Genomic DNA, 27,036 nt, shown 5'->3' with positions numbered 1-27,036 from the left:
AGAGACAGAGGAAGCGCCTAATACAAACTGGAGTGCCCCTGAGAGGCAGGTAGTTTTTGGCAGTCCTAATCTCTCTCAAGTACAAAATAGAGAAACCAGCCTCATCATTCTGTTTTTCAGTCCAGCCATACTTGTCCCTCTGTGGCAAACGCCCCGTGACACCGACAGGCCGTTGAATTTGAACTTAATGTCCGTGACGGACGAGCTAGCCATCAAGGGTCAGATAAATTTATAGCTGAGGAGAACCGCTGTTGAAAATCCCCACGGTCAGGGTGTTGGAGAAGGAACTGCCACGGATGTAGGGGAGTTTGGACACCGATGGGCTCTTAGCAAACAGGGTTCCCCAATGCTTGCTCAAAGCATTGTGCTTGAGGATGATGTTTAATGAAACTCGCTGGCTTCCTGTTCTATTTTTGTCATATTCAAATTAGCGCAGAGCTCAAAGACAAAACCGTGGGGCCTAAATTCTTACGAATTAAAAAAGGAGAGAAGAGGAAGAAGGAGAATTGAAATGCTTGTGAAGTCACATACCTTTTGGGGGACCACACCCCACTGCACTCCGGTCCTTTCAGGGACTCCCCACAGATGAATGTGGTTATCATTTGGTTGCTTTTTGATCTCATGATTCATGAATTTTCCATTTCTTTTCAAACTTACTGACACTGGTTCTCCCCTGTCCCTTCATTTTAACCTGAGGCCTTGGGGAGGCTTAGATAACAGAGATGTCTTAGTCTTGCCTGGATGGTATTCAGTGGAATGTTTGTGGAATTCAGCACCTTCGAGACTAACATGACACTTGGTGTTCATTCTTTTCGTCTGGTTGGCGGCCCTTCTGGTGAGATAGGAGTTCCCAAGTTAGCATGACCTAGAGTGACTGAGACATCGAGCGAAGGACCGGTCTCACCCCTCAGCTCTTGGTCATGTATATCAAAGGAGTTGGCCCTGGCTACAGCTTAAGATTTATCTGGGGCATCCTGTGAGCTGACAGACTTGAGACAGTGGCCCTGGAAAGTGTTGCACCCATATCTTTTGATATAATTGGGTTTCTGTCTAAATAAATGTCATGTAGCAGATGGTTATGGAATGGCTTATCACATTCTTGGGAGGACTCTGCCCTTGAAATATTTATATTTAATTATCATACAACAAAGCACAAGCTAGCTTTATTATTTTTGTAATAAAAATTTGCACGGTAGGTTGATATTCTGGGAACAAATCACAAACCCCAAATTTATATGATCTGTAAACCCCTTCTTGGGCTGTGCTTTGCAAGGTTTTTCTGGAAGGGAGCTCTTTAATTTTAGAATCCACGAGAGGATATGCTTTGGATGTATTTGGCGATGTCATCGTGAGAGGTGCCTCGGGAGTCTAAGTTCAACGTGTTGTCTACATTTCAATGTGTTGTTCCCTGCTCATAGACATGATGGAAAAACACTCTGCTGTTGGCCTGTTGCTTTTCATGGTTTTAGCATCATGTTCCTATTCTCACTCGAAATCGATAGTCCTCTCCACAAAGCCTGGCGTTCTGCACTGAAACCAAGTATGAGAAACTTTGAACTAATGCATGTGTGGGGTTGCTGTTTTGTTGCCTTTTGCTTCTCCTGATAGGTGTACCTTCAAAGAAGATTGTGTACCTTTAGACAACTATGAAAACTGGCTGGATATTTCATCCGGAGCTAAAAAGTGCCCTCAAATTAACCTATTTCGAAGCAGTGAAGATAAGGTAAGAGGAAAGACTCTCATTTGTCTCTGTTGTCTCACTTTGTACAACTAATGCTCGCTTCCTTCTGTGTGTGAAATACCTACTAGTGTTAAGTAAGCCGAAGTAAGGGAGCCCATTCGTTTCGTTAACTAATACTGAGTGCCCAGTAGATACCATACACACTGCAAGGTGCTAGGGAAATAGCGGAGAACAAGACATAGCGTGAGCCTGCCCTCATGGAGTTTGTCATCTTGCAGAGCTGAAGATGACCCTCATTAGCTGAATTTCAAGAAAAGATGGACTATCATTGTAGTAGAAAAATATACTGATTGAATCAAAAAGAAGAAGAAAAAAGTTCCAGTTCATGGTCAACAAGATTCCTTAAATGTGGCTTAAGTGTAGAATTTTGTTTTATGGTCCTTTTCCTAATTTGCTCAGGCTCCTCCTGATAACTAGCTCATGTGCATGGCTATATGAGCGGTATTGGCCGAGAGGGCAAGAAACCAATATGGGCAGGGAAAATTGCAAGTGGGGTTCCCTGGAAAGCCAGTGGGCTCTTGTTATGGCCATACTGCCATGGGCAGCTCTTCAGCCCTGTCACCGGATGAGAAAAAGGAAGCAATGAGGGGTATATTCAAGCATTTTCTGATTCACAGCCATCCATACCCTATGGGAAAATGGAATTCCTGCCTTGTAATCTCAGTGGTGCTATAAGGAGACATTTTCTCCCTAATTATAGTTCTTGTATTATGAATAATTGTACAGGATCCCCATCAGCAGTCAGTTGACCTGTCTGTTGAGCTCACTCTGTTGTATTTGAATGCCACATTAACAAGGAAATGGGCCACTTTCTCTTTTCCTGTGCACTTTGCCATTTCAAATAGCAAGAACCATACCACTTAAGATGATTTAACATTTAATAAAGGAGAGCCGGAGCATTTAATGAGTGATAAATAATAAAAGAATAAAGCTTTCAAGTCATAACTGATCAGAACCCACAGATTTAAAGGTATTTGGCTGTTGTCACTTTCTGTTGTCTTCCAGCAGGTGGGTGGGGGGCAGTGAAAAAAGAACTTGGAAAGCCTTCATCCAAACCTCCACCAGCCCTGAGTCAGAGTGAAAAAACTGTGTGAAAAAGATGCTTAGGCATCTCAGCATAGGTGTGGTCAAATTTTTATTTCTCTTAGCAGTCTGGAAAATAGCTAACTTGGGTGCTGATAGAGAATGATAAAAAATACATATGTATGCCATGATCTTTGAATATACCCAGGACTCTGATAAATGGCTAAGATCACCCAAGATTTGGGGCGCCTGGGTGGCTCTGTCAGTTAAGTGTCCGACTCTTGATTTTGGCTCAGGTCATGATCTCACGGGTGTGAGATCGAGCCCTATGTTGGGCTCCACCCTGTAGCACAGAGCCTGCTTGGGACTCTGTCTTTCCCTCTCTCTCTCTCTACCCCTACCCCGTTCACACAAGCACACTCTCTGTCTCTCTCAAAATAAATACACATTTAAAAAAAAAGCATTACCCAAGATTTTTTTTTATTTTGAAAATTTTAAGGGTGATACTTCAGCTCAATGTAGTAAGGGAAAGCAACTTGTTCATTAAATAAAAAATGCTGCTTGCATAATTTGCTTACCTATCTTTGGGTTCCCTGGTATAACTTAATCGCCATTTCTACCTAGTTTGGAACATCACAAAAAATGTTTACCACCCAAACAACCACTAGTGCTTTCTTCTCTACCCTGAGTCCCACTATGATTTACCCAAATCCCTCTAGAGCCTTCCCACACAACCATTACCTTGCTCTCCAGCTACCATCACTCTCAAGGTAAAGGAGATAAGAATTTAGTAATCTGAGTAAAGTTCATCTTTGAAACCAACTTTGGACTGATTATTTTAATAACGTTGATAAGATGTGTGATGCCATCTCTTAGTCCTATTATTTCAAAATACGTCCTATCGCCACGGTCATCTGTGACTTACATGAAAGTCCCAGACCTTTGTTAATTTAAATAATACCCCGATCCTTATCTACAGAGACGTCAGTCCATAGCTCAAGTCAAAGAGTGTTTGCTAGCTGCCCATGATATGCCTTTGTAACATTCTGCTAACGTTCTGAGTACAGAAAGACCCCGATATAATGCAGAGCCCCTGCTTCCAAGAAGCATCATCTCTTTCCACAAAACAATTAGAAGACTGTATATCCTCATCCTCATTACAGAATCGGCATTAACAAGAAATAATTGGAGCAATTCCAGTTGGCTTGGAGGGATTTCGTGAGGTTTTGTTGAGCAAAAACAGCAAGATGCAGAAAAGTATGTGTAGCATGATCTTGTATTGATCACAAACTCAATATATGCTATTGATGTATATAGCATATATGATATGCTATTGATATAGCATAATCTATATATGTTTATGTCTCTATGTGATTATTTGAGCATGGAGAAAAATACAAAAGAATTCTTACTAGGTCGTGAACATGGGCTCTCCTGATGGCATGACAGATGATGTGGTGGAGAGGGAAGGCCAAGACAAGTAGGGGGGAAAAATGAAATTCTCACATACACAAACACAAGCACGTATGACATCCCATTTTTGCATTATGTAAAACTATTTGCATACCTATAAAGGGATTTTAACATTCAGTAAAAACAGCTTGTACTAATAAAAACAGAAAATATATAGACATGCAAGCATTTCCCACCAGCAGCAGGATTCCTAAAGGAGAGACACTGGAAACATTCTTTTACAAAGCAGAACGAAAACAAGGAGTTCCACTGTCACTGGGAAAACCAGCATCCTGTGCAAAGTTGCGTCTAGTGCAGCAATACAAGAAACAAGTAATAGAAATAACTATGGGACCGCAGCAGATAAAAAATATCACCATGTGCTCATCTTCCGTGGTTGTGTAGCTTTGAAACCTAAACAGAGTAGCTTTTAAAATGATTCAAACGAAAGTAAAATAAAAGTACCAAATGTTCGATAAACATTCAACTATCGATAACTTTACTGTACATGAGGTAAAAGAGTTAGTGTCCATTAATAAAAGATCTCATTCATTAAAAACAACCAAAATACTCAGCCATCAACTGAAAGAGTGAGGTATATACCCTGTATTTTAAAATCACTTTTACTAGGAGATACATGTTAAAGACAACTACCAAAAAGCAATTTGGGCTATGCAACAGTTTGCCTCAATTTCTTTTTTTCTTAATGTTTTTTTTTTTAATTCAGTTTGAGAGAGAGAGAGTGTGTATGCTCATGAGTGGGGGAGAGAGAGAGGGAAAGAGAGAGGATCCCAAGCAGGCTGCACGCTGTCAGCACAGAGCCTGATGTGGGGCTCAGTCCCACGAACCAGATCATGAGCTGAAATCAAGAGTCAGGCACTTAACCAACTGAGCCACCCAGGTGCCCCCTAAGCAATTCTTTCTAATAACAATTAGATAGTGGGACAGTGGTCTATCAAGGCTATTGATAACTCATGATTAACTTCATCAGTTAAAAACATAAGCATAAATAAAACAAAAACACAAAGCATTCTCTTGGAAGATACAACAAGCATCCTGAATATATCCAGACACATACTATGTTGCTGGGCAGGAAGTTATCATAAACGTCATTTCTTCCTCAACCTTGTTTCTAGATTTCATGTAATCCCAGTGAGGATTTGAATAGACTTTTTCTTAAAAGTAATATAAAAGTCAACTGAAATAATATGAACTGGTCAAGAATATCTAAAATGTATTTTGAAAACACAGAAATTTATTTAAGCTAGACCATTTCCATATGATTATAAACATATATATAGCAATAATAACTCAACCCATGATTCTGTTTAAAAGTAGGAATACAGGGGCACCTGGGTGGCTCAGTTGGTTGAGTGTCCGACTCTTGATTTCAGCTTAGGTCATAATCCCAGGGTCATGGGATCAAGACCCATGTTGGGCTCTGTGCTGAGCGTGGATCCTGCTTGAGATTCTCCCTCCCTCCCTCTCTCTTTCTCTCCCCCCTCCCCCACTCTTGTGTGCTCTCTCTCTCTAATTAAAAAAAAAAATCTTTAAAAAAAAAAAGGACTGGAGATCCTAGGAATAGACAAGAAAGCTCAGAAATAAATGTAAAAATTGTAAAGATCAGGTATCATAAAATAAGAGGAAATAAAAGAACTTTTCCCAAAAGGCACTAAAATAATAGATTTCAAATATGGAAACATAATTCATATTTTACGTTAAATGCAAAAGTAAAATTTAAACTAAGAAATCCACATAAAAAGCCAAAACAAAAAAACCCAGAAAGTGGAATGGAGTACCCTATAATTGGAAATAAAATTTTCTTAGCTCTGAAGCAATGTAGTATGTAATAACAAAAGAAAAATATTCATATACTTGACATTTTAAAAAAATCTATACAATAAAAAAGATAACTAACGCACACACTTCAGGAAAACATTTGCAATAGGCAAAATATTAATTGTAAGATATTAAAGCTAGAAGTTAAAAAAAAAAAACTCCAAGACACCAAAAAAGTAGGCAGAAAGAAACATATATTCTCACAAGAGGAGGTTTAGGGAGTTAGGCATAGTTAAGGAAATATGTTCAACTTCACTAGTTATCAAATAAATACAAATTAAAATGATAAGATATGCTAACACCTAGTGTTGGCCATGCCAATTAGCACAGCCTTTTTGGAGAGCAATTTGCTGTGATGTTTCCAAAGGCATAAGTATATTCATTCTGCTTGAAGCACAAATTCCAGTCTTCAAATTCCGAAGAAGTAACTTGAAAGAAGGAAAACCAAAAGAATGCAGAGGCCATTGCGGTAGCTTTTGTAGACTGAGAAACCTGGAAAGAACCGATCTCTTTGGCAGTAAGGGGAGTGGTTAAATAAAATAAGGTTTGTTGCTAGAATGCAGTGAGCTCTCTGGCCCCATGGACGTTACTAGCTAATTGACATTCAAACTTTCTGTCTCATCTGACTCTTTGTGTCTTCCTTCCCTCTTTATCCAGCTTTTCTGGAGAAGGAGCTGTCCGCCTGGTAAGGATTCCCAAGTTGGCTTTATTAAGCCAAGGCATCAGCTATTTCTCTGTACTTGCCTGGAACCCGCACTCACACAAAAATACCTTCACCTCCCTGACTATCCTCTTCTTTCACTACATTTGAAAAAACTTGCTATTTTCAAGATCAACTCCAACCTGGCTTCTGTCCCAATATTCCCCTGAGACTGTTCCTGCTGGGGTCACCAGTGAATTGCTTATAGCCATTCGGTAGATGCTGTAAGTCCTCATCTTACTTGGCCTGTTGGCTGCGTTCTTGAAATGCCCACTTCCATTGCCCTCCCCCCCCGCCTCCCCCCCCCCCCCCCCACACACACACGGCATACCCTATCCATGCTCTCTTCCTTCTCTCTGGCCATGCCTCAGCCTCCCTTGCTGGCTTCTTCTCTCCCTAACTCTAAATACTGGAGTTCAGACCCCATTTGGGTTGTTCCTGTCTTTAGCTCTATACATTGTCTGTAGATAATTTTATCCATTCCCATGGCTTTATATATCATCTCTATGTTCTTGTCTCCTTTATCTTTAGCCCAGATTGCTCCTCTGAGCTTCAGGCCCATATCTAACTTGACACACCTCTTCATCATTATACAAGTGTCTTGAACTAAACACATCCAAAATTGAAAGCTTACACTTTCCACCCAAAGTCTGCCCCTGCCTCTGTGTGTTCCATTTCAGTACAGGGTACTTGCCTCCATTTTTCTAACCAAAATCCTCCCTATCCACATGCTCTAATTCCAGTCCCGCCCCACGCGACTTCTAAAGGATGTCTTGAATCGGTCATTGGTTTCCGTCTCCACTGTACCATCTGGGTCCAGGCTTCTATCGTCTGTTGATGATCTCTTCATACCCTGTGGCCCTCTGGTTTCTGAAATGTCACAGTTCTGCTAGACTATAAGCTCTTTGAGGGCAGGGACTATAGCTGTTGGGTTCACTAAAGTATTCAACACCACATGCAACATTCAGCACATGTTAAGAGCTTGATAAATATGGAATAAATAAAGGCGATGATTACTGTTACCTAAAAACTATGTGAGAACTGGAAGGAAATGTGAAATTTTAAATCTGGTGAGAAACTGATTTCAAAAAAATTCTGATTCTGTTGTAGTGTTTGAGCAATTAAATGAATTTAAGGCCTATATGTATACAGGATAGTAGGTGATGTGACCGTATGCTAAGATGTGTGAGCGGATATAAATGCTGGGCTGAAGAAGGCACCATGAATAAGAGCTCAGCCATTTGCTATAGGTGAGCTAGTGGGAGTGGATTGGGTTTCGTCCCCGTGCTCAGGTCTGCTAGAGGTAGTTGGACTTTAGTTCAATTGAAGCTGGTTCATAAGAACTTGCCTTCTCCAGCAAGACTATATGGCTGAGAAACAGAATGTTTTGAAAATAGCAAGATGGCAGTGACCCCAGGACTAAAACAGACATAGCAAGCTTATTTGAAGACAAGACAGCAGAGTTTGAGCTGACCGTACGGAAAGTCTGGGTGAAGGTCAGAAGTATAACAGAAGATGGACATCTCCCAGGCTGTCCGGAAGTGTAGCTCTTCATGGTAGGCAGTAGGGTTTCCAATTCCTCTGCTCCCGTCTTCCTAATGCTTAGCTGGCTCACCTTTCCACCAGATCCCTTTCCTGCACCTGACGTAAAAGGGGTCCACCATTGGCCTATTAATTCCTTTAATTTCCTTTTTTTCCTGACCTTCATTTTCTTTTTTTTTTTTAACTGAAATACAATCACATATGACATCGTGTAAGTTTAAGGTGTACAACAGGTTGGTTTGATACATTGATGTATCGCCATATAATTACCACCATAACATTAACACCTCTATCACATCGTGTAATTAGTATTTTCTTTCTTGTGGTGGGATGATTTTCCTGTTTCAACATGAGAACTGGCTGCCTTGTTTCTTTAGATAATTCATTTGGGAAAAAGTTGCTTTAGGGGAAATTTCAAGATTTTCTTTTTGTGTCCATTTGTGTGCACACACACACAGCCTCCTGCCCCAAGACTTTAATCATATGTTTGATCACAAATAAAATCTTAGTGTTAAAAGTAGATTTCGGGGGCGCCTGGGTGGCTCAGTCGGTTGAGCATCCGACTTCAGCCCAGGTCATGATCTCGCGTTCCGTGAGTTCGAGCTCCGCGTCGGGCTCTGTGCTGACAGCTCGGAGCCCGGAGCCTGTTTCAGATTCTGTCTCCCTCTCTCTCTGACCCTCCCCTGTTCATGCTCTGTCTCTCTCTGTCTCAAAAATAAATAAACATTAAAAAAAATTTTTTTTAAATAAAATAAAAGTAGATTTCGTAGATCACCTTCTTTAACTATAGTAACATTACCAGGAAGAAATAAAGAAATGAAAAATGTAACTTAGTCCCTGGGAAATCAAGATATTCTCTTAAATAAACCCTGGACCAAACAGAAGCAAATTAAAAAAACAAAAAATCATGTGTTTGGATGGGACTACTTAATACCACAAATACATAAGACCTCCCGAAATTGATGCATATAGTTAGTACAATTCCAGTTAAACTCATAATCTCCTCACCCCATTTGAATAAAATAATCTTAAAGTTTCTGTGGAAGAATAATGTCTAGGAGATGCTAAGGAAATTGGGAAATTAAAGCTAAATAAGTAAAGGTTTGCCTTTTCTGATGTTAAATTTATTTAAAGTCACAGTAGTAAAAGCTTGACATTGTAATAGAAGTAAATCAATAGATAGTTGAAACAGAGCAGAATTCAGAAATAGATTCCAGACATAGGGTAATTTAATATATGACAAAAGTGGTATTTCAGTTCAGTGGGAAAAGGAGGGTATTTTTTAAAGTAAATGGTTATGACATAGCTGATTAACCATCTGGATGAAAATAAAGTTTGGACCCTTACCTCATACTATATACAAAAATAAATTCCAGATAGATTACATATGTAAGTTTAACAAACAAAACAAAGATGGGGAAACAATTTCATATTTGTCTACAAGCTAAAATTTGAGAATAACTTTATAACCAAGACAAAAACGCTGCTTTGATTACATAGAAACATGTCATGTGGGGTAAAAGATACCACACATACAAGTTGCAAGACAAACAGTAGATTAGGAGAAAACATGTGTCAGAAATAAGACAGATAAAGATTAATATCTTATACAGAGAGCTCTTAAAAATGATAAGAAAAATATACACAGAGCCAAAAAGTGGTCCAAGAATATGAATATGTGATTCACTAAAGGGCAAATCAAATAGTCGATAAAACGTCTCTTTCTTTATATCCGCTGAGAGATTCTCTTTCTCTGGCATGTCAGAGGGCGAGTTCACTTGAAGCTCTAGGACGGATGGAGAGGGAGCAAGAACAATGACGTGGTTCCTGAACTATCTTCTTCCCCACACAGACTACAGTGACTGTGGTCGGAAGCCTCCCTCCGAGACGGTCGGAGTGGAAGTGCGTGGTGAAGAACTTGGACACGGGCAGGGAGCTCTCCAAGGGTAGAAGTCCGCCGGGCAGGGTCTGTACCTGCAACATGCCCACCAGAGCAACCTACAAAGGTAAGTGGACTCTGCTCTTTTTTTGCTTGAAAGTGAGGAAGGCAAGAGAACCTCCTGAGTTCAGATTGCCCAGGAAGCAAGTTGAATGCCAGGGGATTTATACATTCCCACCCTTTAGACTCGCTGTCTGCTTACCTCCTGCTCTCCCCTCGGTTTTGCTCACCTCTGCCCTACCTCATCCCGTGATTCCAGGATCCCACTCTGACGTGTGACTGGAGAATGACAGAGCAGGGTATGCTGGATGGGAGAGTGGAGAAGCTGGAGACCATTGGACTGACCCTACCCAAATGGTTCAGATAATTCAGAGATCTGAGAGGCTGGGAATGCCCTTGGTGAGATGAGAAAAGAGAACAACCAGTGTTCTATCATCTTAAGATGATTGCATTCGTGCAGAAAGGAAGTATTTATTGAATATCTACGGTGCGCCGGGCACTGTGCTAGGTGCCAGGGATACAGTGACCAAACAAGTTAGACGTGGCCCTTACAGTATTTGTAGCCTGTTGAAGTAAAGATAGACAAAGGGCTCATCACAGTGTAGTGTGTAAATGCAGGGGACGTACAGAACCATGGGAAGCACAGGAAAAGGGCACCTAACTGAACCTGGAGGGTCGCTGAGGGGACAAGGAAAGCTTCCTGGAAGATGAGTAGAGTTGAGCCAAAGGAAAGGGGGAAGAGTATTCCAGGCAGAGACCAACTAGTGTGATGGTTAGAAAGAGAGAAAAGGCTTTGTTTGAGGAGCCAAAAGAGGCTCTATATGGTTAAGACAAATGGGGTAGGGAGAGGTAGAGAGCAGAGTGATAGAAAACGGATACCAGGGCGCCTGGATGGCTCAATTGGTTAAGTGTCCAGCTCTTGATTTTGGCTCAGGTTATGATCTTATGGTTTGGGAGATTGAGCCCCGTGTTGGGCTCTATGCTCAGAGTGCGGAGCCTGCTTGGGATTCTCTGTCTCCCTCTCTCTCTGCCCCCCACCCCCCCTGCTTGTGTGCTCGATCTCTCTCTCGATCTCTCTCTCTCTCTCTCTCTCTCTCTCTCTCTCTCAAAAAAAGAAAAAAAAACATTTAAAAAATTAAAAGAAAATGGATAGCAAAGAAGGTTTAGAGTGTCTGGCACAAATTAATCATTTATACTCAATAAATTTTTGTTGAATGACCAAAGTGGAGGGTGGCTGGAGGAGGGAAGGAGAGGGTTCTGAAAAAGCAGATAGAAGAAAAGCTGTTGCAGTGATCCGGGTGAGGGTGACAGTGAGGGCTGGCACAGAGTCAAGCGGGGGTGTAGAGAAATTGGTAGATTCCAGAGATGGTGGGGGGCTAAAGTGGACACACTGAGGATTCATGAATCCCTGCGGGCAAGAAACACTAGAAGTAAGGTCACAGTATTGGTGCAGGTCTCCTAAAATGGGTGACCATCACAGTGGAGAGGAGAGCTGGTGTCACTCGGTTAATCCCCAATCCCTCCAAAGGGAGTTCAGTGTGGCAGACCAGAGACCCAAGCTTACAAATGTCGGCTCTTGGTGCTGGTTTGGGATTGAATTGCTTGGAAAATGATTCCAATTCTCCACTTTTCTTTGTTTACACTGTGCAGCCTTTGTGATACGCTTCTAGTTAATTTTGCTCGTTGAAATGCAGCTCTTGCTCATGTGTAAAATCTGCTTTCCAAGTATCGGAGATCACCTGGTAAAGCTAAGTTGGTTGCTTTTAGGGCCTCCATCAGTTGCACTCGACCTTTGCTTGCCCTTTTCTTTGAAGGCCTTGCATGTTCTGAGCCAGCAAACAAACTCACTTCCCACCTCTTGCGCTCAGCCGGTCAGTGGTCATTGCCAAACCTCTGTCTCTGCCCTCACCCCTTTCATCAAATCCTATTGCCCTTCTGCTTTGAAACATGGGAGGGAATGTCACCTCCTTCATAACAATCCACGGTATTTCTGGCACCCTCTGAGGTCCCCACAGTCACCCCCATCTTGGTAGCCAGGTGCTGCATGGAACTCAGACCACTCTCACGGGATGTTTCCTTGTCTGTCCTATCGTTGGGTTTTTTTTTGTTTTTTGTTTTTTTTTCACCTAATTCATTCTATGTCTTCCTGAATAACTGTAAATGCTACCAGAGCAGAGATCAAATATATTAGTTTCCTTCTGATATTTCCCAGTAGTGTTTTGTGCGTAGCTGACACGAAGAAAATTACAACTTTTCCTGGTGTTCATCATTGAACACTGGAACGTATTTTCACTGGGAGTCTCTCAGGCTTACTGTCCATATGTCCATTCTACTAACATTTACAAGTGGCTGTGCAAATGCTCTTGCTGAGGGGTCATGCCAACCCTCCAAGCCTCCTTGTCTTTACAACAGAGGGTTATCACACTTCACATGTAATCACTTAATGTGAGCAGAATTCGATGTGGCATCCTGGCTTTTAGCATGAATTTTACTGCCGTAGAGAAGTATCTTCCCAGACCTTGGGAATCACACACTAATAAAATTTCAGTAAGGAAAGTAAGGATGCCAACAAACTTAGGCCACTTCTTATTTTATCAAGGAAAGCCTTCATTTTTAAAGTATCGTCCTTGGTCTCCATTAACTCATAAAAGGAAGACGATGTTGTCCCCAAATGGAGGACAGTGAAAACCTCACTGAGCGCTGTGCTTGGGTGCAGTAGGCTTTGACAGGTGCTGTCCAGGCTGCGGCACCCAAACCTGGCTGTCTACCGATCATGTCATGGGGAACATTGCCAACCACAGAGTCCCAGGTGCTCCCCAGGTGTGTTACGTCAGAACTTCTAGAAGCGTGGCTCTGGAATCTCTATTTTCATCAATTTCTCAAGTGATTCTGATACACAGCTGGGTTTGGGAACCACCTTGGATAGAATATGTAAGTTAAAGACCTACAGGAAATAGGACGTTTCTCTAATGCTGATTCAGCACGGTTTTTATCTTTCTTGTTTCTCTATCCTTTTGAGGGTGTTCTAGCCAATGAGTACATTTCCAAAAGCAAATAAGACAACTCTGATGGTTGATCTGGTGACAGTTGACTCCAAGCGGATCATGGATCCCAGCCCATGGGAACCACGCTTAGGGTTTGTTAGGCAAAGGTTGGTAGCGTGGATTTTGCTGAAGGTACAGGATTTGCTCTCTAATGTTTCTGATTATCGTGTTCTAGGCAGTTCTTGCTTGGTGACTTGTTTGATTCTTATGCTGTGGCCAATTGCAAGCTGAGATAGTGATCCAGGGGAGAGTATGAGATGTAAATGGGCTGTAAAATGGCTTTTTCCTAGTGATTATCCGTGGGAGGCTTGGAACACAAGGTGGGCCCGGGTCTGTTTGGAGGCTTGTGCTGTGCGCTTGGGCTGCCTGACATGAATGGCCCATGGGAAGGAACCACATACTGATTGAAATGTTAGCAAACAGCTGGCACCCCCCCACCCTCTATGCAAAGGAGGCAAAAATATTTATTTTTTGCATTTACAGCTTTGCTTGACGATAGCGGGACTCCACCATAATTGACATTTTTTTTTTCCCCTTTGCTCCAGATGTTTTAGCTGTCAACGTGACGTTCTCCTCCGGTTCTTGGCATTTATCAAAAAGATTCAACTTTACCAACTGCTCATCATTCAGAGAGTAAGATTTTATTTGAAATTTAAGTATTCTCTCATTGGTTTTAATTTATTTATATGCTTTACGCCTCCATTTCCGAAAGAACTCTTTTGTGGAGTAGAACTTTCTAAAGTGCCTTTTGGAGCATGGCCTGATGGGAGATAGAAGGGGGAGATCGGAGGACCCCTGAGCTAATAAGCCGGCTCGTTCAAGCCCTAATAAGTAAGGTGCAGCAGCTAAGGAGCAAACAACTGTGCTTAAGTGTTGCTACCGACAGGGAAATGCGTTTTCCCCAGACGGACAGGCACTCTGAAGAAAATACAGCAGAAGGGGTGCTATGTTCCCCCCTGAGCCAAATGGCTTTGGGAATTTGAGTCAGGGGAGAGGGTGTGAGCATGAGACCAGGGAAATCATCAAGGAGAAGGTCAAGATGAACTCTCTTTCATCGAAAGAACATGTTTGGGGCACCTGGGTGGCTCAGTCCATTGAGCATCTAACTTCGGTCGGGTCATGATCTCTGTCCCTTCCCCCCTCGCTCGCTCTCTCTCAAAAATAAATAAAACATTTAAAATTAAAAAGAACATGTTAGCTCTGTTCCCCCACTTTTTTGTGCCACCTTTTGCCCTGTTGGGCTGTGTACCTCCCCTGATTTAGGGCCACGCCTCACTCCTTGCTTCTCAAGCAGAGACAAGACAGGGAGGAAATGTGTTTCTCAGATGCATGATTTTCCAGTCGAAAGGTGGGATGGAGGTTCCCATGGAAACAACGGGAAGCCGTGTTATTAGTGATTCTATAGCTCGTTCAGTGGTTTGATTGACCAACTATGTGGGTATTGAATGTTTCTTTTGGCCTGGGAACCACTGTTGCCGTGGGGAAAATGAACTCAGACTCAAAACTGGGTTGGAGGGCCACTCTACAGCTATCCAAACAGGGGCCTCTGGACCTCATCTTTACCCTGGGGTACTCTGAAAGAGGGACTGAGTTCAGTTGTTTCTAACAAATAAACTGAATGAATATAGCAGGGGCGGGGGGGCGCAAACTTGATACAGAAAGCCTCAGAAGTCTGTGAAAATAGGAAAAGAGGGGGAGAGTTAACAAAAAAAAAATGCATAGTTCAAAGAGAGTTGAAACGTAAAGCGGGTCCCCCATCCCCAGTGTAGAGGCCAGGTGGAAGGAAGTGGGCCCTGGGGCCCACAGTTAGGTAATTAAGAAACAGACCTCAGACCCACAGCTCCCCAGAGGGTGAGTGTGCCCTTTCCTTGAGTACCTGGTCCCTTAGTACAACACTTAGTACATTACACTTAGTATACTTGCACCTAAGGGGCCGCGATGGGAATGGAATGCAAATCACAAGCCTGCTTCTAGCTCACTTAGGTGCCTGGATAAACACTCCCATGAGTCTGCAGTTTCTATAGGTCAGAAGCTCCGAATGCTTTGACATTTCTTGAAGAATCTGTGAAATATGAATGGTGTCTCCTCTCCCTACACTGGCCCTCTCACTGTCCCAGGCCAAGTCTTCCCCTGGCCTCCCATGGCTGTGTTTCCAGACCAACCTGAGTCTGTTTTTATTGTTCCTTCAACTCTGATTTTCCTACAACATGCTTTTCAAGTCCTCTACTGTTATCCTCACATGATAGGTTATTTGATGAGTAGACACAGTTCTTCCTTCATTTGGTTAAAAAGCAAACACTGGTACCCCATTCCCTCCGCTTGCCAGGTGACACTTTCGGTCTCGCACCTTCCAGGCAGTGGGGGTGTTAGTTACAGCTCTAGTGAGTGAGGGCAGGGTGGGGAAGGTGAGTCTCCGGAGGGGAAACTTACCTGAGGGCAGACAAATAGCAGAACTGGATTCAGAAACAGAGCCAGTGGGTTCCTGTTATCCACCAGCACAGCAGGTGACCCTGGCTTCGGGTTCCCATGGCAACACCCCCAAAGGTGTCATGACAGTCCATCAGCCCTGAGGGCTGCCCGGAGCAGGGCACAAAGTTGGTGCTCTATCCTCAAAGGCCTGTCCTCCCTCCTCTGGGTTCATCCTACTCTGTCCAGGGATTTTTTTTTCTTCTTTCTTCTTTTAAATGCTTGCACCCTGCATCACGGAGGGAAATTCTAGGGCATGAACATTTTCCTAAAGATTTGGAATTAAGTTGGTTTTCCGTGTTGCCAGATGCCCAGCGTGTATTGGAACTGACTGTGCTTGGTGTAAAAGTGAGAGAAAGTGTATCCACCCCTTCACAGCTTGTGACCCATCTGATTACAAGACAAACCAGGTAAAGTGCCATTTTTGGTATTACAAGGTTGAACCAGAAATAAGTGTTGGTGACCGCCCAGTCCCAGTCTGTCTTTTGTGTTTGTTTCAAACTCTAAATTTCCCAACTGTTTGGATGTTGAAGGGATATTCTTCATTTCAGGAACACTGTCAAGTTGCTGTTGAGAAACGGGCACCATCCAAGACTGCGGGAGGAGGAAGATTCACCGAGAATAGGAGTAGTAGAGCCAACCCGGGCTTGCAGGTCAGATCCTAGTTTTGTGCTGATCATGGGGAAAAAAAATCCCCTTTAGATGACAATAACAACTCCTCACTGCTCTGGGTTCCTTTAAAAAATTCCCTGTTTGACTTTCTACAAAAATTCCCTTTTCTACTTTTGATTTTTAACCAAGTTTCCCTTAATTGGCTCAATACATCAAAGGCTGCACACTCACATAAAAGAAATTAAAATTCTATAATTATGAAAAATGATATTGTTCCAGGAGGAGTGAAATTTTAAAGGTGACTTTGTGGCTCACTCAGGAGGAGGTAGAAGGAAGCATGTAACACATAGCACTGAGGGGACTTCGATTCGAACCACGTATTACAGTTGTATTCCTGGGGGTTATGTGGGGTGAGGGGAGTCTATGCAAAGTATACAAACTAACCTCATTCAGATTGCCCATCTTTACGTTATAGAGATGATCTAACCCGGAGTTAATAGTGCCAAAACAAAGAGTTGTTGCCATAAGTGTGTGTATACATATATATGTATGTACCAACCATATACATATATCCATACATCCATATGTACATACATATATACACACACCCACATCTCCCCCCATTTCCCCCTGAATTTTTTTCATGGAAAGATATTTTCCATGAAATTTCCTTGGAAATTCCTCTTATTTTCATCATAGTAAATCACCAAGTTCCACCAACAGACATGTTTGGGAAAAAAAGGACATGACCATGTAAACGTTTCTGGGCAGACAATAGTGGCCATGCTTAGAATGACTGGCTTCAGTGAGTTGACAGAAGTTAATTGAGCATGTGCCACGTGGTGACAAACAAGAAAGGGTAAGTTCTCGATCTTATTAATCGGGAGGTCTAGCAGGAGCAGACAAATTAAAAACAACATTTCTTTTTCTAAAAAAGGCTTGGTTTTCTATTTCATGACTAATCTATGGCTTCGATGTATCCATTTGCTGTTATTTAAGGTCAAGTGGCAATATAGATAAGTAGCACATTTTTCATCACTACCGAAAAGTTGATGGTAACTTTAGGTGAATAACAGGCAGAGGGAACGTGAATCATGATGGATTATGAAGTTAATTAAAGGCATTAGAAAGGCTCGGTGTGCCAATATCTCCAGATTTGAAAAGTCTTTGAGGTTTTATTAAGGGGTGGGCTTCTCTTCTCTTACCATTGGCTTCTAAAACAAAGGCGTAGTGACAGGTATTTGGATCAAGGAGGCGGTGGCTTTTTTAAAAAATTAAATTTATCCTTTGTTGTCATTTTAGTTGGGTTTTTTTTTTTTCGATTTTAGTAAAGCACACCTAACACAGTTTACATCTTTGCCACTTTTAAGCGTACAGCTCAGTAGTGTTAAATACCTTCACACAGTTGTACGACCATCACCACCAACCATCCCCAGAACATATTTCATCTGGCAAAACTGAAACCTCATGCCCATTAAAAAATAACTTCCCGTTTTCTCTTCCCCCACCCCCAGCCCCTGGCAACCACCATTCTACTTCCTCTCTCTATGAATTTGATTACACTAGGGACTTCATGTAAGTAGAATCATACAGGATTTTTCTTTTGGTCATTGGCTTATTTCATTTAACGTAATGTCCTCCAGGTTCATCCATATCAGCATGGGTCAGAATTTCCTTATTTTTAAGGCTGAAAAATATTCCACTGTGTGTCTATAGTACATTTTGTTTTTCCATTCATCTGTGGATGGACACTTGGGTTGCCTCTATCTTTTGGCTATTGTAAATAATGCTGCAATAAACATAGGTGTACAAATATCTCTTGAAGGCTGTTTTCAATTCTTCTGGGTATATATCCAAAAGGGGAATTGCTGAATCATAAGGTAATTCTATTTTTAATTTTGGAGGGGAATGCCATGCAGTTTTTCATAGTAGTCTGCCATTTTAGAGTCCCACCAACAGTGTGCAAGCATTCCAATTTCTCCAAATCCTCTCAGCTCTTGTTATTGTTGTGTTACTGTTGTTGTTGTTGTTGTTTTAATGGTAGCCATTGTAAGTGGATATAAGGTGGTATTTCATTGTGGTTTTGATTTGTATTCCCTAAAGATTAGTGATGTTGAGCATCTTACAATGCGCTTGTTGGCCATCTGTGTATCTTCTTTGGAGAAACGTCTATTCAGGTCCTTTGCCCATTTTTTAATCAGGTGGTTTGTTTTTTGTTGTTGTTATTGAGTTATAGGAGTTCTTTATAGATTCTGGATATCAACATCTTGTCAGACACATGACTTGCAAATATTTTCTCCCATTCCATAGGTTGCCTTTTCACTCTGTTGATAGTATCCTTTGATGCACAGAAGTTCTTAATTTTGATGAAGTCCAGTTTATCTCTCTCTTTTTTTTTAATCTGTGCTTTCGGTGTCCCATCCAAGAAACCATTGCCAAATCCGTTGCCATGAAGCTTTTCTCCCATATTTTCTTCTAAGAGTTTTATAGGTTTTTGGTGGGTTTTTGGTTGTTTTTTTTTTTTTTTGATGTTTATTTATTTTGAGAAAGAAAGGGCAGGGGAGGTGCAGAGGCAGAGGGAGAGAGACTCTCAAGCAGACTCCATGCCCAGTGCAGAGTCCAACGTGGGGTTTGATCCCACCAACCACGAGATCACAAGCTGAGCCAAAACCCAGAGTTGGACAATCAACCGACTGAGCCACCCAGGAGCCCCAAGAGTTATATAGTTTTAATTCTTACATTTAGGTGTTTGATCCATTTTGAGTTAATTTTCATATATGGCATAAGGTAAAGGTCCAACTTCATTCTTTCCCATGTGGATATCCAGTTCTCCCAACACCATTTGTTGAAAAGACCGTCCTTTTCCTATTTAATGGTCTTGGCTCCCTTATCAAAAACCATTTGGCCAGATATGCAAGGGTTTCCTTCTGGGCTATCTGTTCTGTTCCACTAGTCTTTAGGTCTGTCTTTATGCCTGTGTCACACTGTTTTGATTACTGTAGCTTTGTAATAAGTTTTGAAACCGGAAAGTGTGAGTCTTCCAACTTTTCTTTTTTAAGACTTTTTGGGAAAAAATTAAACTTTTTATTTTGAGGGAATTGTAGATTCACATGTACTTGTATGAAAACAAGAGAGACCCTCGATATCTTTTGCCCACTCTCCCCCAATAGTAACATCTTGCAAAACCCATAACACAATATCACAACCAGGATATTGACAGTGACAACAGTCAAGGGACAGAACAGCTCTATCACCACACTCCCTTCCCTCCTCCCTCCCACTCCCCCTTTCTGATCCCTGGCATCTACTAATCTGTTCTCCATTTCTATAATTTTATCATTTCAAGGAGTCTATTTAAATGGAATCATCCAAAATGAGTCCTTTTGGGATTGGCCTTTTTAACGCAACATAATTCTCTGGAAATTCATCCAAGTTCTTTTATGGGTCAATAGTGTGTTCCTTTTTATTGCTGAGTGGTGATCCAGGCAATGACTTTTAAAATTTCTTTTATGTTATAAAAAAGTCACTGCATCCTGGTTTCCTGCATTGTGTCTCCCCATTCCTTTTGACCTTTGACACCATGTGGTTAAAGGAACTGGCTGAAAATAACCAAAAGCCCAGGCAATGTCTTTAGTGCTGCTGTGTGAATGACCCTTCTTTCTTTGGAGAAAGGTATTTTGTTGATCCTGGAATGTTTTTTTTTAACATGTGGCTTCGGACAGAATCTTCTCGATTTGGGTTAATAGGGAATAGAGTAGTAGTTTTTTTTTTTTTTATTTTTTTTTTTCAACATTTATTTATTTTTGGGACAGAGAGAGACAGAGCATGAACAGGGGAGGGGCAGAGAGAGAGGGAGACACAGAATCCGAAACAGGCTCCAGGCTCCGAGCCATCAGCCCAGAGCCTGACGCGGGGCTCGAACTCACGGACCGCGAGATCGTGACCTGACTGAAGTCGGACGCCCAACCGACTGCGCCACCCAGGCGCCCCGGGAATGGAGTAGTATTGATCGCAGGAGGGATTTCTCATGCTCTGGCATACACCAGTGTCGTTCCTTGTCACGTGGATATGTAAATCTGCGTTTCCAGTTCGGGTCTTGTATTGACCTCAAAAGAAGTGCTGAACACTTTTCCTAGCAGAGAAGCCACTGAGAACTTTCTCTCAATGCATCTTCCCACGTCACCTATGTATCGAGTGCTTCCTGTTTGCCAGGCACTGGAGACAGGAGATGTGAATGGTGCAGACACGACCTTAGGCTTCATGATGCTGAGCTGGGATTGGCTCTTGCTACACATGTATATTGAGCACCCAGTAGACACCATTCTATTGAGCTTCACGGGTACAAAGAGGAGGACACAGACGAATCAAACACATGTGTCTCTGTCAATCTCAAGAATCTTATACATAAGTACACAAGTAAGAATATAAGATAAAAAAAAAAAAAAAGTACTAACATAGGAGAAGTACCAGAGAGTACACAAACCCGGAGAGGCTCTCTGTGCCTGCAGACTTGTCTTAGTCATTCCTGTTTATTTAAGCCCAATGCCTGGCAGCTAAAAACACTTAATCAGTGTGGTTGGTTAGGGCTTTGATTGATGGATGGATTGATAGACAGAGATGGCATTTCAGCCAACCGTTGAGGGACGAGACACATGAAAACAGAGGAGTGGGTGTTCTAAGCAGAGGGGCCAGCATAGGCAAAAGTATAGTGGGTTGCCAGAAAATTCCAGGGCGTCTGTTATAGGAGACCCCACGTAATTGAATTGCCTGGAACAGAAGGATGCAGGAACCTGTGGGACACAAGGCCTAAAAGACCCCGTGGCCTGAATCTCTGGGGTCTTCCACACCAGGCATAGGAGTTTTGGTTTTGTTCTTCAGCAGCAGTAGGGTGCTACTTGAGACATTTGTCTTTTAATGTATGCATTTGCTCGTCCAAGGACACAGCATTTAGGACATGGGGTTCCTGGTGCGATCACGGTTTGGGGCTGCTGCCCTCACGGTGTCACGACCGTATCCTCAGTCTCTTCACCTGACCTTCCCGTATGTGCTGTCATTTATTGGGAGGGGCTGCATTAAGGAAAGGTACCACCAAAAGAGGGAAATGAACTCAAAACCCTGGGTTTGCCCTTTGGATGAGAAGTATTTTCAGCTCTGAAGGCTGGTCTGTCTCAGACGGTTGGCCCTGTCGCCCGGCACTCACCTCTTTTCCTTCCTTTTCTTAAACAGTCTTCTATCTGGTGCCTCCACCTGCTGTGAGAAGAGGTGGCTGCCCTCTCTTTCCTGTTCTCGGAGAAAGGATGTGAAGATCGATGATACGGTGTGGCTGTAATATGTGTTATTCCTTGCAGTGTGCTTGTCTCTCTAGGGTGGAAATACGCCCTACGAAGCCATGTCTCCTGCTCTTGGGGGATTTACGTTCACGTGGTTCTTACTTTTTCTTCCTTGCACCACCTCTTCTTATCCTCCTCCACCTCTGAATGTGCGTTTTAATTTCTCACAGGTAATCCACACTGACCCTTGCAGAGACCTTACCTCTAAAAGTGAAATTAAGTTTAACACAGACCTTGTGGAGTAGCTTCTATGGGCGTAGCACGTGCGAGGCGCTGTGGGATTCACCTGCAATTGTTCATGTACCCGTGCATTTAAAATGTGGTTGTTGAGGGGTACCTGGCTGGTTCAGTCGGTTGAGCATCTGACTTCGGCTCAGGTCACGATCTCACAGCTCGGGAGTTCGAGCCCCACATGGGGCTCTGTGCTGACAGCTCAGAGCCTGGAGCCTGCTTCGGATTCTGTGTCTCCCTCTCTCTCTGCCCCTCCTCCGCTCGAGCTCTGTCTCTCTGTCTGTCTCTTGCTTTCACTCAAAAGTAAATAAAACATAAAAAACCTTTTTTTAATAAAATGTGTTTATTGATCACCTACTATGTGCTAGACAGGTGGTCACAATGTGTGTCCTCAAGGAGCTTACGCTGTAGAACTTCTAATATTTTGGAGGAAGGAAAATTCATTTTCATGAAGCAGTTGAGTGTGTATGTACATCAGAAGATGTAAGAAGGAGTTCCAGAACGTACTAAATTAAATAGTGGTGACCTGTATTTGTTGAGCCGATGCTATATCCTGAGCTCAGAATATCTGTTTCTGTAAGCCTCACAATGGACCTATTTTTTCCCATTTTATAGATGAAGAAATGTTGGCTTATAGAGGGTAAGTAGGTAGTAAATAATAGGCAAGAGATTTGAACCCAGGCAGTCTGACTCCAGAGCCCCCGGCTTTAACCACTACTCTCCATTGTATGACCTCAATTGAATATAAACAAGTATTAAATGATGTCATATTGATGGAAAAGGTCAATCTGGAAGGGAGAAAACTAACATTGGCTTCTCTTGGCATCGGTGGTGCCGACATGGGTGGGGCGACAGGCTACGAAGGCAGTGTGTTAGTATCGAAGCCTCCAGAGGGGAGGGGAGGTCAGGGTGTGGTCAGAATGGAGGATTCAGACCCAGGCCAGGCTGGTATCCTCTCCAGGACGGGGAGAGGAGAAGAGGCTCAAGATGGGAAACTGAGGCCCGTAGGAGAGTGGAGCAGCAAGAACCACGTGCTGACTGGAAACTCAGCAGAGGGGTGGATTTGGAGTGGCTGAGCCTAATTCGCAGTCAGGGGTCTCTGTGGAGGGGAGGAGTTACCTCCAAGAGTTACCTGTCTTGGAGTCCCGGTCACCCAGCCCAGTTCTGCGTTGCCACATTCAAAAAGTTCAGTGGCCAAGAGTGACGCCTTTGTGGAGTGGCCTTGGCGGCCCCACCTCAGGGTCCCCGGGTCAGAGAAATGAGCCTTGATCTCTCAGCACAGGACCTTCACAAGGGCCATCTCAGTTGCCGTTCTGACCCTTGGTCCTTCCTGGGACCAACTGGAGGTTACGTCCCAAGTTTCCTGGGGCCTCTACTGGGGACCCCATGAAGGAGCGTTCACCTGGGGGCCGAGCAAAGCAGACGGAGGACCATGTTGTTCTATCTAGTGCTCTAATTTTTCTTTGGTGGCGTTGGATTTTCTTTCCATGTCTCACCTCCGTTTATACTTTGCCCATCGCCGCTGCCGGTCACTGCTCTTTTCAATTTATACATTTCATGAATACATTACTTCCCTCCTTCTCAGTCATTAATAAAGATGTTAAATAATGCCGAACCAAATATTCACCCCCGTAGGGCCCTACAGGACACTTTCCTTTAATTAGTTGTGCTACCTTTCATCTCTCTAATGTCCTTTGGTTTCAGATTTCCAGCTGGTTTTGAATCCATGTGACTTTTTATGCGGTCCTGTTTGAACTAATTTCACCAGTGAAACTCTGAGAGACGTTTTACTGAGTGTCGATTCAGGTCCAGGCCTACAGAGAGCTTTGCTATATTCAGATTTTTTTTTTTTTTAAACAGATTAATAGAGTACAATTTGGTCTTAATAAACTGAGCCTTCCTAATGCACCTCTTTCCCATATTCTTTTCAATCATAGCAGTATTTTCTCCATTAATGTCATGGTAATTTGAATTGTGTTGACGTCAGACTTCACAAAAAAAGTACTCTTACTGTCAGAAGCAATCCTCTTAGACCTTTTCAGAAATAACTATTTCTTGGGGCGCCTGGGTGGCGCAGTCGGTTAAGCGTCCGACTTCAGCCAGGTCACGATCTCGCGGTCCGTGAGTTCGAGCCCCGCGTCGGGCTCTGGGCTGATGGCTCTGGGCTGATGGCTCTGGGCTGATGGCTCGGAGCCTGGAGCCTGTTTCCGATTCTGTGTCTCCCTCTCTCTCTGCCCCTCCCCCGTTCATGCTCTGTCTCTCTCTGTCCCAAAAATAAATAAAAAACGTTGAAAAAAATAATTAAAAAAAAAAAAAAGAACTATTTCTTAGTGGTTGTGCTGTTTCCAATATCTTAGAACGACTTTGTTTTAAAAAAATAAAAATAGCCGGGTATTCTGTAATCACCGAATTAACCAGTTTCTAATGTGCTCTCATATACAAAATAGGGAGTGATCTAAACTCATGAGCAACCAGGTTCGTAGGACCTTATTAAATAATTTACAATTGGGCAGCCATTTAGAAATAACTCTTATGTCTTTAAAATGTTGCTGACAGGAAGTAGACTATCCTGAGGTTAATTGCTGGACAACACAGGTTGTGAAGGTTGCTGTCAGAGGCATTTTGATTTGACATATGGAAATTCTTGGACCTAAGATGAGGGCAGGATCTCACTGTAAGGCTTTAAGGAAGTGTCTTTTCGGATCAAACTAGATTATGTTTTTAAATTAACCCCTTCTATGTGTCAGCTCCTGGGCCCGCTGCTTCACGCCAGGCTGTGAAATTAACTCTTGATTAAAATATAAAATAGATCTACAATAAGTGTGTGAAACATTTGTCAGGAGATCATTCTTTGCCTTCTGTCTGTAGAGGATTTTCAAAAACCTTTCGTAGTAAAAATAGAAAATGTTATATTTCTAAGAATTGTTGCAGCCATACAGGACAGCCATATAGCTACCCTCTCATTTTCTTTTTTTCCTTGTACACCTGCACAGTTGATTTGATGAGGTCCTCTTGGTGGCTCTTTAACTCACTTATTAACATTAAGAGAGGTTCTCCAAGCAAACAAAGGACAACTAATCGGACCCTCTTTGCAAATAGACTGGAAGCATCTGCTTTCAAGAGACAGACCGGGCTGGATTTCATCGTAGACAGCCAGTGGAAACTTCTCTAAACAATAAGGTTTAAAAATAAAATCCTTTCGAAGTAGCAGGGCTGTCTCTGCTCAGGGAGAAATAAGAAGTTAATAAGGCAACGTGGTGGGTCTTCTGATGGTGTTTACAGAACCATTGAAGGAGCAAAATATAACCCCCTGAAAATATTTTTTACATTAGTTATAAGGCTCTTTTTATCCTCTCCTGAGAGTAGAGAAGTAGCATTTACTTGGGGGTGTTCGAACATCTTGCTTGAGGAGGTATCACAGTATAAACACAGGAATCCAGAAGGGCTGTCCGGAAAGAAACGTGGGGCTCTCGGCCAACTTGGATGTGTATGTGAGTCTTCGTTGGGATTCACATGAAACAAAACGAAACACAGTCCCATCTTGCCTCCTTAAGAAGGGCAGTGGACTTGTACTGTGCAAGGGTTGGCACATTTGTTTCTACAAAGAGCCAGACAGTGAATGGTTTAGGCGTTGGGAGCCCCGCGGTCCCTGCCACAACTATTCTGTCCCTGTAGCGCGAACGCAGCCGCAGGCAGTACGTAAATGAACAGGTGTGGCTGTGATCCAGAAAAACTTTCTTTGTGGACACTAATATCAGAATTCATGTATTCTCACATGTCGTGGAACATTATTACTTCTTTGACGTTTTTTTCACGGGCCATCCGAAGGCAGGCGATGGACTGGATTTGGCTTGCTACAGACAAACACCTAGCACTGTTCTAGGGACCCTGTACGTGTTCAGTAAATACTTGTTCACTTAGCTGTCACCATGTCAGAGCGAAGAGTAAGCCTTCTGCTATATAGCACACACTTGACATTTGCAAGGGATTTATCTTGAAGTCTTTGCTAATCCCCCCATTCCAAGTACCACTCGTGCAGATAATTTCCCCCATAAAAGGCAGTCAAGTATAACAGAATAATTAAAGTGACCCTTTCAGACCCTTCATGATTCTATAAATATGGGACTAAAGTCCTCTACTAAGTGATTAAAATAAATTCTGCCACCGAAATCAATTCTCTGTCACCTTACATCATGGCTGTGATGACATTAACGATGAATTTGCCTCAACCTGCAGAACCAATCCATAGTGATAATGAGCGATGGTGACCGCTCTACCATATAGCACGTGTGTTTGCCGAGGAACAGAATAAAACATCCCTCACAGCAGAAGGGGCAGCCCAAACAGCCCGGCAAGTCCATCATGATGAGCATTACACATATAAAGGAGCAGAGAATATGAGGCTGCTTCAAGAAGCAGGTGGTAGACAGGTGTTGGGCACAACTGATGCTCTCCCAGTGCCATAAGTGGCTTCCTCCTAGATTTTAGCCTCTACGTGGCTACAGTTGGCATCTGTGGCTTAGCCAGATTTCACGTGATTATGCGTCTCTGGACTTGGGGGTTGTTTTCAAATGTCAAGAGTGTGAGTATGAAATGCACTGGTGCTGAAGAACTGTATTTTATATTGGCTGGAGAGAATTTTTCTGTCCTGTTTTAGTCACCATATTGTAGAAGAATACAGGCGTGCTGGGGAGCGGTCTGTACAAAGAATAACAGAATGATCAAAATGAGAGATGGTGACATCTGGAGAAGAAAAATGAAAGAAATCACGATTGTCTTGTCTTTGAAAGGAAAGTGATGCCTACCAGCAAATAAAGCCCCCACCCCGTCTGTTTAAGGAGAATTTAATCAGGCCTTGCAAGTAAAGAAGTAAGGTGCAAAAGTCTACATGATATGGGGCCTCAGGGAGCAGGTTATCACATGGGAAATTTTCGTGATAAAGAAAGGCCTGATAAAGGTTATAATGGGTGCCGTGGAGAGGAAACTGTTGACCACAGTGGTTTGGCATCCAAGTACTTGGTATTAGGTGACTGAACAAGTTGATTTCTGGAGGTTTTCCCCTGCAGTATACCCCTTGATTCAAATAGCCTAACTGGGGGGGAAAAAAAAAACTGAAA

General features: G+C 42.6%; 1 protein-coding gene across 1 annotated transcript in view; it reads left to right on the top strand.

Moving 5' to 3' along the window:
* PLXNC1 (plexin C1) overlaps nucleotides 1-27,036 on the top strand; it is a 151,037-nt gene that overhangs the window by 58,449 nt on the left and 65,552 nt on the right. The window contains exons 5-9 of the mRNA XM_058741784.1: nucleotides 1,609-1,723; nucleotides 10,150-10,303; nucleotides 13,826-13,913; nucleotides 16,054-16,156; nucleotides 16,298-16,399. Coding sequence (XP_058597767.1) covers nucleotides 1,609-1,723; nucleotides 10,150-10,303; nucleotides 13,826-13,913; nucleotides 16,054-16,156; nucleotides 16,298-16,399 — 562 coding nt within the window. The remainder of the gene's footprint in view (nucleotides 1-1,608; nucleotides 1,724-10,149; nucleotides 10,304-13,825; nucleotides 13,914-16,053; nucleotides 16,157-16,297; nucleotides 16,400-27,036) is intronic.

This window comes from Neofelis nebulosa, chromosome 8 (assembly GCF_028018385.1).
Source record: "Neofelis nebulosa isolate mNeoNeb1 chromosome 8, mNeoNeb1.pri, whole genome shotgun sequence".
NCBI classification, from domain to species: Eukaryota; Metazoa; Chordata; class Mammalia; order Carnivora; family Felidae; genus Neofelis; species Neofelis nebulosa.
Note: the sequence above shows the minus strand (reverse complement) of the source record. Positions and strands in the feature narration are given on the sequence as shown.